General features: G+C 37.4%; 1 protein-coding gene across 5 annotated transcripts in view; it reads left to right on the top strand.

Annotated features, from left to right (window-relative positions):
* Positions 1–12232, top strand: part of ORC3 (origin recognition complex subunit 3) — a 73305-nt gene that overhangs the window by 10469 nt on the left and 50604 nt on the right. For 3 of the 5 annotated variants that reach the window (XM_010387963.1, XM_010387962.1, XM_030928980.1), the window contains 6 exons: positions 689–786; positions 2285–2429; positions 4823–4927; positions 6558–6709; positions 7978–8111; positions 10560–10719. In XM_010387963.1, coding sequence (XP_010386265.1) covers positions 689–786; positions 2285–2429; positions 4823–4927; positions 6558–6709; positions 7978–8111; positions 10560–10719 — 794 coding nt within the window. The remainder of the gene's footprint in view (positions 1–688; positions 787–2284; positions 2430–4822; positions 4928–6557; positions 6710–7977; positions 8112–10559; positions 10720–12232) is intronic. The other 2 variants (XM_030928978.1, XM_030928979.1) reach the window with 2 other exon arrangements.

Below are 12232 nucleotides of genomic sequence, written 5' to 3'. Positions count from 1 at the left end.
GTAGAGTTCAAAGCAAATTATGAAGCAAAGCATACGAGGTTGTAGAATAACAGCAAATAATGAAAATATTATTAAGTGTATATAACTCAAAGCAAAAAATCACTTAATAAAAACTGTTAGAAATTCAAAAGCAAATGATAAAAATACAGTAGAAAGATTGAAATTTTTAATCTTAAATATACAATTAATATGGTAAAAATAAAAGATTATAAATAAAATGAAATACAGAGGATATTGAATGTTATCTGTCCCCAAATATATATTTTTGATGAATACAAAAAAAAAAAATTAAGGCCAGGTGCAGTGACTCACACCTGTAATCCCGGTACTTTGGGAGGCCAAGGCGGGCAGATCACTTGAGGTCAGGAGTTTGAGACCAGCCTGGCCAACATGGTGAAACCCCATCTCTACTAAAAATACAAAATTAACTGGGCATGGTGGCACGTGCCTGTAGTCACAGCTGCTCGGGAGGCTGAGGCAGGAGAGAATCACTTGAACCCAGGAGGCGGAGGTTGCAATGAACCAACATCGTACCACAGCACTCCAGCCTGGGCAACAGAGTGAGATTCCGTCTTCAAAAAATGAAAAAATTCCACTTCTGTCACTTACTGTGTAACTTTGCACATAAGATCTATAACTTATGCTATTATAGGAAAAAAGAAACTGACTTATTTCTTTCTGTTTTTAGAGGACTATTTTAACAAAGGGAAACATGAACCTGAGGACAGTAAGCTTCGATTCGAAACTTATCAGTTGATATGGCAGCAGATGAAATCTGAAAATGAGGTGAATACTTTTTTTAATAACTTTTCTGTAACACCCTAAGTTCTCATTTTTGTTACCTCTCATCTTCCTTTCTACCAGTTTACAAGAGTATTGATGAAATATAGGAAGTACTGGTCAAGCATAACCTGTGTATCCTTAAAAAAACAACCATAATCCAGCCTGGGCAAGTTGGTGAAACCCTGTCTCTACAAAATCTGCAAAAACTAGCTGGGCATGGTGGTGTGCACGTGTAATTCCACTACTCAGGAGCCTAAGTTGGGAGGATCACTTAAGCCTGGGAGGTGGAGGTTGTAGTGAGCGGACATAGTACCACTGCACTCCAGCCTGGGCAACAGAGAGAGACCTTGTCTCAAAAACAAAAACAAAAAATCATATTTCTTGTGAGTGGAACAGATGTTTATGATAGCTGTTAAGGCAAGGAGCTTTCAAATGGTGACTCTCTTAAATTATCCGTTCAGGTATACAACTGTGAAATCAAGCTGTTTCTAAACTCCTTCACTTTCTCATCTTTATATTCCAGCTCTGAAAAATTTCTTCACCATAGCAAATTGGTAGCTTTAGGGCCAGTATTTTAGGCTGATGGCTTATTTTTTTTTTTTTTTTTTTTTTTTTTTGGCCAACACAGTGTTGTTGCACAGTTTTGGTTTTAATTGCCTTTGGGAAGGTTATGTACTTTCCAGTTTATTACTGCCGTCTACCAGTCCTTACTGATTTACACCTAGTGGCTTTGCTCGTTCTTGTATTCCATGTGATCCTTCAAGGTATTTGAGTTTGTGGTTTCCAGTTTAGGCTCTCTTCATTTCTTAATCTGGATTGTCATAATGCCCTCCTAACTGGCATCCCTGACACCATTGGCCAAATTAGAAAAGACCCTCTTCAAGGCAAATGCAGCCCAATTCCAGGCAACTCCTCCAACACTGTTGTCAGATTAACCCTTCTTAACCCTGATCCAATTATGTCTTTACTTCACATCCCTTCAGTGGTACTCCCCATAGGATAAAATCCAAACCTTTTAATGTCGTATATATGAGACATTAAGTCAGATATATAAATATATAACATATATGTAATAATGTATATAATATATAAATATATGTAAATATATATATATTTTTTTTTTGAGACAAGGTCTTGCTCTGTCACCCAGGCTGGAGTGCAGTGGCATGATCATAGCTTACTGTAGCTTACTCCCAGACTCAAGTGACCCTCTCACCTCAGCTTCCCAAGCAGCTGGGACCACAGACGTACACCACTACACCCAGCTAATTTGTCTTTTTATCTGTAAAAATGAGGTTTCACTTTGTTGACGAGGCTTGAGAGGGAATCTTTAATGGGGGAACCCAAAGCACTAATTACTAGCGATTTAAGGAAAAAACATTTTTTAATTAGGTTCATCTTTTGATCATTTTGCATCATTGAATCCATGACAATTTTCTTCCCAAAACCAGGAAAGACATCAGATTATTATTTCTAATAAGTTTTTGTATGTTCTTTGTAGCGACTACAAGAGGAATTAAATAAAAACTTGTTTGACAGTCTAATTGAATTTCTGCAAAAATCTCATTCTGCATTCCAGAAGAATTCAAGAGACTTGGCCGGTCAAATAAAACTCAGAGAAATTCCAACTGCTGCTCTTGTTCTTGGTATATATGCGTATGTTTGTTCATGCATGCATCTCTGTGTATTTTGTGTTTTTTTAATTTTTTTTTTTTTATTGTTGAGAATAGTGGAAGGACCTGTTTTGATGAGCCTGTTCTGTCTCTTTTATTTATACAATTAAACCAACTATAGTTTATTTTACATATTTTCAAAAACCAATAAAAATTCCTTATATCTTTATAGATGGTCATATGTTTGTAAATTAAAAGGAATTTATCTAGCTAATGTTCTCCCCAACTTTTGGTCAGAAGGGAAAATACATTTGTTTTACTCTTTCTTTGTAGATACAAGAGTATATGAGATTTGGTAATAAAGAAACTACCAGTGTTAGTATATTTGGTTTTCAGACTTTTTTTAGTCGTATCTTCAATGGAATTACTCTATGACCTTAATTTTATTTTCCTGTGCATAGTTTTTCAATCTTAGATATTTTCATTATATTCATATTAATTGCCTACAAGGAGGTGTTTGGATGAATTGCACATAAATTGCTTTCAAGTTGCAGGTTGTAAATTAAGTACTTAAATAGCCATCATTAATATCTCATCTTTACCAAACATTTGGATTCCAGTACAATGGAAAAAATTTCTTTGTAATGTTAGCAAATTTTCTTCATTCCCTTTGAAAACAAAGTTGAATTTATTTGGATTCCAAACATGCTCTTAATTTCTCCTTCAATTTATTCAAGATTTGTTATGCTAGTTAGCTCTGAGATAAGGAATTAATTCTCAACTTCAGTGTACCCACAAATAACCTCCAGGGATCATATTAAAATGTAGATTTTGGTTAATGGGTCTGAGGTGGGGCCTGAAATTTTACATTTCTGACAGGATACCAGCTGATGCCCATATTGCTAGTTCCAGGACCACACTCATAAGACTCAAGGGAATTATTTTTATGATACTGTGGACCAGCTTTACAATGCAACATCTAAAAACTCCGCCATTTGATGAAAAACTGAGGCCCCATGATGGCCCACTTGTACCAAGCTAATGGAAAGAATGTTTTAAAATCATGGCCTGAGGAGAATATTTTTCTAGTTAAACACACTGTTGATTATCTTGTTTGTGATAGACAAGTTCATTGTTTTATAATATAAATATAACAAATATAATGTTAGTAATAAATAGCTTATAGCCAATCGGTGAAAGACAAGATAAACCAGTGTTTTACGGAACTTCTAAATTTGTTCAGGGATGCATTATTAAAATCATAGACCATAATGCATGCTAGGAATAGTTTTGGTATTTTCTATTTTCAATATCCATTTAAAAAATAGTCTGCTAATATTTTTATTCTTTGGCTCTCCTAGAAAAAAAAATGGTTTATTATTGCTGGCATGGATGATTCTGAAATTTTTCTTTTTCTTCCAAGCAATGAAAGTTTTGCAACTGTAACTCTTAAGCAGTTTGAAAGTGACTGCTGCTGCCATCTGCCTAAGCACCAAATGACTTTCTAGAAATCACAGATGGTTATGTTAGGGAAGATACCAGTTAACAGAATTTTTTTTCCAAAGTAGTGGGAAAGTTCTCACTCAAAAATTTGGTAACTGTATGCGGTGCCCTGAAACTCTGCTTTGCAGAAATGAAAACCAGGGATTCCATAAATAGCAAAAGAACCCATAGTTTTACTTTTTTGAAATTTTTACACAGATAGGGTCTCACCACGTTTGCCAGGCCTGTCTTGAACTCCTGGCTTCAAGTGATCCTCCCAGAGTGCTGGGATTATGGGCGTGAGCTACTGCACCTGGCTAGTTTTAATTTCCTTAAAGAGCTTATTATGAATTTGACAAAGCAATGAAATTACTTCTAAGATGTTTTCAAGGGTTGGCTGGGCACGGTGGCTCACGGCTGTGATCCCAGCACGTTGGGAGGCTGAGGCGGGTGGATCACTTGAGGTCAGGAGTTTGAGACCAGCCTGGCCAACATGGTGAAACCCTGTCTCTACTAAACTACAAAAATTAGCCGGTGTGGTGGCACATACCTGTAATTCCAGCTACTCAGGAGGCTGAGGCAAGAGAATCACCTGAACTTGGGAGACGAAGGATGCCGTTAGCCAAGATTGAGCTGCTGCACTCCAGCCTGGACGACAGAGCAAGATTCTGTCTCAAAAAAAAAAAGAAGTTTTCAAGTGCACCTCCCAGTAATTTGTTTGAAAGAGGAATTGTGCAAAATATCTTTCCTGACAAATATAATGCATGCCTTTGGATAGCTATTGTTAATGGATATCTCATTTATATAGTGTATTTTCTTGGTTTCTGTCATTAATCATTTTTTTAAATGTTTTTACTTGTGAGTGCTTGATATGTTAAATAGCTTTTGTCATTAAATTATTATTAATAAAAATGGTGATATAATATTGATGTATTATCTCATAGGTGTGAATGTCACAGATCACGATTTAACATTCAGAAGTCTAACAGAGGCCCTTCAGAATAATGTCACACCATATGTAGTCTCATTGCAAGCTAAAGATTGTCCAGGTAAAATATAAATGCCATAATAACCTTGGTGAGATGTTGCGGACTTCTTTCATCCTTTTCTCTCTTTTTCAGACTTTCTTTATCCCTTTTTATTGGTGGAAAGAGCACAGTGCTATGTTTTGGGCAGGGTTAGGCTTGGGGGCTCTCAGAGTAATTGTGACTATTATAGAATTCTGCGTCCTTTTGCTGTCTTTATTCTTGACCCATTTCTGCCCTATCAGCTTAACTGCCGGTAGCAGTCCAGGCATTTTGCGAGATGCGTTCTTTAACCCAGTGAAACGTTTAATAAGTAGAAAGACTTAGGGCGGAAAGCTGAGAATTGGGGAATGAGGAGCTCTTGTTCATCTCAAAAGAGAGTAGACTACATGGGCTTATGTTTCAGCCATAAATCATCTTATTGTCCTGCTTTGAAAAGCCACCATGGTAAAAAATAGTCCATTGACAGAGCTAATCCTGAGCATGTGAACCCATGAAATCATAAAGAGTGTTCACGCTCCTTTTCTTTTCTTTTTTTTTTTTTTGAGACAAGTCTCACTGTGTTGCCTAGGCTGTACTACAGTAGCATGATCATAGCTCAGTGCAGCCCTGAACTCCTGGCCTCAAGCAATTCTCCCACCTCAGCTTCCCTGGTACCTAGGACTACAAGTGCCTGCCATTATGCTCAGCTACACTGTGGGGTTCATTGTTGTTTACAGAGATTGGGTCTTGCTATGTTGTCCAGACTGGTCTGGAACTCCTGGGCTCAAGCAGTCCTGCCTCGGCTTCCCACAGTGCTGGGATTACATCTTGAGTCACCATGCCTGGCCGTAATGTAGTAAAATTTGTTTGAATTTAGATTGATAAAAGAGATTTATGTACTTATATTGCTTTCATATTTATAAACTGATTGAAATTAAGTAGAAGTCCTTAAAGGCATCTTTTAAAATGGCTATATGAAAGATTTATAATCAGTAAAATAATTCATATGACACTTGATTTTTCTTAGGGACCTTGAAAACTGTTTCTTTTTCTGTGTAATTTAAATACATATTCCTAAAATTTATAGTTTGCTTGTCTACACATTTGCTTATGTGACCTTTTTATTATAGATAATATACATAAGTGGCCAGGAGTAGTGGTTCACGCCTGTAATCCCAGCACTTTGGGAGGCCGAGGCAGGCAGATCATGAGGTGAGGAGTTCGAGATCAGCCTGGCCAACATGGTGAAACCCCGTCTCTACTAAAAAATACAAAAATTAGCTGGGCATGGTGGCACGTGCCTGTAATCCCAGCTAGTGGGGAGGCTTGAGGCAAGAGAATTGCTTGAACCCGGGAGGTGGAGGTTGCAGTGAACCGAGATCCCGCCACTGTACTCCCGCCTGGGCGACAGAGTGATTCTCCATCTCAAAAAAAAAAAAAAAAATATTGATAATATACATAAGCTTTGGTCTAGTCTTAGTCTGAATTAATGCAGGTACTAATGAGCATCGATAGTTAATATGTTAAATGTTATATTAGCTATATTGATGGTAAGTATAAAAAAACACATTCTACCAAAAAAGAGTAATATACTGATCAAGAAGTTTCAAGAGCTTTGGTTTTATTTATAGAAGAGGCAGAGATAAGCTTTCTTACTTTTTATATTCCACAGATATGAAACATTTTTTGCAGAAGTTGGTCTCACAGTTGATGGACTGCTGTGTAGATATAAAATCCAAAGAGGAGGAAAGTGTTCAGGTCACCCAAAGAAAAACACATTATTCAATGGATTCACTTTCCAGTTGGTATATGACTGTCACACAGGTAGATATAAACTGACGATTTTCTCCCCCAAGGAAATTGATATATGATTGATGTGGCTTGGAATAATATTAGACATAGTACTGTTTTGATCTAACAAGGATATGCTTCTGCAGCACTAGGTATTAATTTAAAAGTAGCTATTTTTCTAATACTACTCAAATTAAAAAAATTTTTTTACTAGTATGTAGCCTAATTCCTGGTAAGTGCTTAGGTTTTTACAAGGACATATTTGTGGGAGAATGTCCTCTAATGACAAAAACAGAGCATCAGGAATTGCCTCTGTTGCAGGTTCCATCTCTGTGACAATAGCTATAACTTTAATATATTATCTCTTAGGTTCCTCAGTGTTTGCTTTATCCGGTAGAACCATGCTGCTAGTATCCACTGTCAGCTTAGTTCAATGAAGAGTAATCATGGATTTTCTAAAATCTAATTTGTTTTATGTTTAGAGTTCTTAGGGAATCAGTGCTCTTTAAGTAAAGTATGTTCAACAAACATAAATAAAAAGAAGTTCCATTCTACCATGACAGTCTGGTGAAAAAGAATAACCTAAGTTAACACTAGGTAACTGCGTCCTAAAACCATAGTCTTAGGTTATGGTGCTATGTACCCAGACAGTATGGGGAAAAAAATACTGTGGTTACATTTTCCAATCAGTATTTTTGCTGAAATCATCATAAGTGAAGTTTCACTTTGCCTTATATAGGGACTAAACTATGTCTAATACTTAACCAGAATACCTTATTTGCTCCACAATTTTAGACTTTCCAGAAATCAAATGCTACTTTCAGTTTGTGTCAGATATCTTTTTAAAAATTGAGATTGGACCAGATGATACCTAGTATCCATTTCAGGCTTGAAATTTCACAGTGACAAAGTAGCAAGTACTACTATTCATTATGTTTTTTTCATTAAAAATACTAGTTCTCACCGTAAAGCAAAGCAGAATATAACTTTCTACTAATCGAAAAATCAATTTTGTAGAAAATGTTCTCTTCTTCCATGTTTTTTTCTGTCATTTCCTTAGCAGAAAATATAAATATTTCATATGAATTATAGAGTTTTGCTGAACCTTTTTCTTCTTGGTTATTATTCCCATGTCAGACACAGAAAGATTCTAGTAACCTGAGTTTCTATTTATCATGTGGTAAGAAAAAAAACAGTGTTCTTGTGAAATTTAAAGAGAGATATGTCAACATGTGGCATTATAACATTGTTTGAGTGATGAGGCTTACCTTTAACTCTTTCTTTCTGCAATGGTTTAAAAGAAGACAGACCCAAAAATGCCAAGCAAAAAGAGGACTACTTCTAGCCAATGGCAGTCTCCTCCTGTTGTGGTTATCTTGAAGGATATGGAAAGCTTTGCCACAAAAGTACTACAAGACTTCATAATCATCAGCAGGTAGATGGTATATCGCCTGGCTTTTATGAAAAATTCCCTTTTTAAGAAAGTGTTACTTTTAACTTGAAAAGTATAATCTTAATTTTAATACCAACTGGATAAAAATCAAAGTATTCAAATTCTTTATAATTGAATATTCAGAGACCTCCTATCAGATTTTCCATTTGCTTTTTGAGCCAAGAATGAGAATCAAAGGCACATTTAGCCAGTTTTAAATTGACATGGTAAGACAGTGTTAAATATGGTTTATCTCACCAAGATTGACTGTCTCTTACTCACCCATTAAGTAGATAAACTACGCCAGTTGAGGTTTTTGTTTTTGTTTTTTTCTTTTTTTTTGAGATGGAGTTTCGCTCTGTCGCCCATGCTGGAGTGCAGTGGTATGATCTTGGCTCACTGCAACCTCCGCCTCCTGGGATTACAGGTGCCCACCACCACACCTGGCTAATTTTTGTATTTTTAGTAGAAACAGAATTTCACCATGTTGGCCAGGCTGGTCTTGTACTCCTGACCTCAGGGGATCTGCCTGCCTCAGCCTCCCAAAGTGCTGGGATTACAGGAGTGAGCCACCGCGCCTGGCCAAGTTGAGATTTTTATTAGGTCTTATTTTCTGATACCCATCCATCCTTAGATGCTGTGAGTTACATACAGTTTTACTAAGCAAAAGTGTCTTCTAAATAACATTATCTTGCATTTATATAATATTTCTAGTGAGAAACTATTTTCATGATTGCATTGCATCTTCAAAGCAATCATGGGAGACTCAGAATTGAAATAATGAACTCTTATTTTAAAATCCAGTGACATGCATTTTCCATGGTGTATTTTTTAGGATGAAATTTATTTTGGCCTCTTCTATATGTCAACTTGCTTTAATAGTTATAGCTACATTTGACTAAAGCTATATATTTTGTTGAATAATTTACTAGTATACTTTATTTTATTTTTATTTTATTTTGGAGACAGAGTCTCACTCTATCCCCCAGGCTGGAGTGCAGTGGCGGGTTCTTGACTCCCTGCCACCTCCGCCTCTGGGTTCAAGCAGTTCTCATGCTTCAGCCTCCCGAGTGGCTGGGATTACAGGTGCCCGCTGCCATGCCTAGCTAATTTTGTATTTTTAGTAGAGACAGCGTTTCACCATGTTAGCAGGCTGGTCTCAAACTCCTGACCTCAGGTGATCCACCTTTGTTGGCCTCCCAAAGTGCTAGGATTACAGACATGAGCCACCACACCTGGCTAATTTACTAATGTACTTTAAATTCCTACTTTGATAGGATCTTTTTTCCCTCATTGATTCTAAGAGTTCTAGATTCTAGGAGTTTCCTTTTTTTTTTTTTTTTTTTTTTTTTTGAGACAGTCTGGCTCTGTCACCCAGGCTAGAGTGCAGTGACATGATGTCAGCTCACTTCAACCTCCACCTCCTGGACTCATGCAGTCCTCCCTTCTCAGCTCCCCAAGTAGCTAGGACTACAGGCACATGCCACCATGCCCGGCTAATTTTTGTATTTTTTGTAGAGATAGGCTTTTGCCGTGTTGCCCAGGCTGGTCTCAAACTCCTGGCCTCAAGAGATCTGCCTGCCTCAGTCTTCCAAAATGCTGGGATTACAGGCATGAACCATCGCACCCAGCCCAGATCCTAGGACTTCTCTTAATGCTAGCACTGAACTGCTTAGCATGCTGGGGAAAGTACACAGTACAAAATAGTGACAGAAAAGCTGTGTTTTTTTGGAGCTTAGACTTAATGACTACCTTAGCCATCAAAAGTGAGGAGGACTATAGATAGGGCTCAGACTTTGAATGAGAGATTAAATTGAATGGTATCTAACACCTCTTCTAACACTTAAGATTGTATAATCTTCAGCCCAGGCACAGTGTTTCACGCCTGTAATCCCAGCGCTTTGGGAGGCAGAAGTGGGTGGATCACATGAGGTCAGGAGTTTGAGACCAGCCTGACCAATATGGTGAAACCTCATCTCTACTAAAATTAAAAAATTAGCCAGGCATGGTGGCACGTGCCTGTAGTCCCAGCTACTCGGGTGGCTGAGGCAGGAGAATTGCTTGAACCCAGGAGGCGGAGGTTGTAGTGAGCCGAGATTATACCACTGCACTCCAGTCTGGGTGACAGTGCAGGACTCCATCTCAAAAAAAAAAAAAGAAAAAAGATTGTATAATCTTCAGGAAAACTTTCTGGACCTCTCTGTTCTTATTATAAAATGAGAGGATTTATTAAGAGATTAATTTCAGAGCTAGACTGTCTGGGAAGTAATTATTTTTCTGTTTGAAAGAAGAAAGTGAAAGACTTAGAAAATTTTAGTATTTGCAATGATAATCCTTAATAGTGTCTTATAAAGTAAGCATTAAACTAAAGTTTGTCTTATCTTGAAATATGATGTATTGAAATATATTTGCTACATAAATTTCACTTTTGTGTCTTTCTTTCAAAACTAGTCAACATCTCCATGAATTTCCACTAATACTCATTTTTGGAATTGCCACATCTCCTATTATCATCCACCGATTGCTTCCTCATGCAGTATCATCTCTATTGTGCATAGAACTGTTCCAATCTTTGCCTTGTAAGGAGCACCTGACTACGGTACTCGATAAGGTAAAAAGAATAAGTTTTACCAGTGAAATAGGATGAAAAGAAAACTGCCAATAATAGCTTGTTAAGATAACTGTTAATGATAAGCCTCTACAACTCTCTGAGTACTATATTGAACATATTCTTTCACATACTTTAATATTTTTACTTAATAATTTTTGTAGTGTTTTATAGTTTTACAGTGATTTTGTATATTACCTCTTTTGTACTTACCTCTTTTAATCTTTACTCAGTAAAAAATTATAGGTTTATAATGTAAATTTTTACAGAATTTATAGACTTCCTAGTAACAATATATTTTGACTCTTACATTTTAGTTTTTCTAATTTTTATTTTTTTGAGAAGGCACCTAGCTCTGTCACCCAGGCTGGAGTGTGGTGGTGCGAGCTTGGCTCACTGCAACCTCCGCCTCCCAGGTTCAAGTGATTCTCCTGCCTCAGCATCCTGAGTAGCTGGGACTACATGTGCGCCACCACGCCTGGCTAATTTGTATTTTTAGTAGACACAGGGTACCATATTGGCCAGGCTGGTCTGGAACTCCTGACCTCAAGTGATCTACCCACCTTGGCCTCCCAAAGTGCTGGGATTACAGGCACGAGCCACCACACCCAGCCTGACTCTTACATTTTGTATAAAATGATTTGAAATTTTTAATGGACTGTTTCCTAACTGATTTGTCATACTGCTTATGACAACAAATAAATACTAACATTTTCCTAGACCTTAGCAACTAAAGTTAATTAACTATGTTTCTACATAAATGCAAGTATGATTCTTTAATATTGACTGTATTAGTCTGTTACCACGCTGCTGATAAAGACACACCTGAGACTGGGCAATTTACAAAAGAAAGAGGTTTAATGGACTCATAGTTCCACTTGGCTGGGGAGACCTCACAATCATGGTGGAAGGCAAGGAGGAGCAAGTCACATCTTACATGGATGACAGCAGGCAAAGAGAGAGAGCTTGTGCAGGGGAATTCCTCTTTATAAAACCATCAGATTTTGTAAGACTTATTCACTGTCACGAGAATGGCATGGAAAGGACTTTTCCCCATGATTCAGTTACCTCCCACCAGGTCCCTCCCACAGCACTTGGGAATTCAAGATGAGATTTGGTTGTGGACACAGCCAAACCATACCATTGACCTTCCCCAAATTTCTTCTGGACTCACCTCCTTTAAGATGTGCTTTATGCTGCTTATTTAAGGTAAACTAATAACAGCCTGCCCACTAGCCACTTATACATGGATTTTGTATTTTTGTTTTTTTCCATAAAGGTGATTTATAGATACTTTAAGGAAAATGTTTTTCAAACTACAATTTTTAAATTTGCTTGGCTAGGCTGGAAAGGGTCGCAAGCACCTATAATCCCTGCTACTTGGTAGGCTGAGGTGGGAGGATCACTTGAGCCTAGAAGTTCAAGGTTACAGTGAGCTATGATGCCACCACTGCACTCCAGCCTGGGCAAAAGAGCAAGACCTTTCCTCTACAAAAAACAAAAAACAAAAAACAAA

This window comes from Rhinopithecus roxellana, chromosome 4 (assembly GCF_007565055.1).
Source record: "Rhinopithecus roxellana isolate Shanxi Qingling chromosome 4, ASM756505v1, whole genome shotgun sequence".
Taxonomy (NCBI): domain Eukaryota; kingdom Metazoa; phylum Chordata; class Mammalia; order Primates; family Cercopithecidae; genus Rhinopithecus; species Rhinopithecus roxellana.
This window is presented reverse-complemented; position numbering and strand designations above follow the sequence as displayed.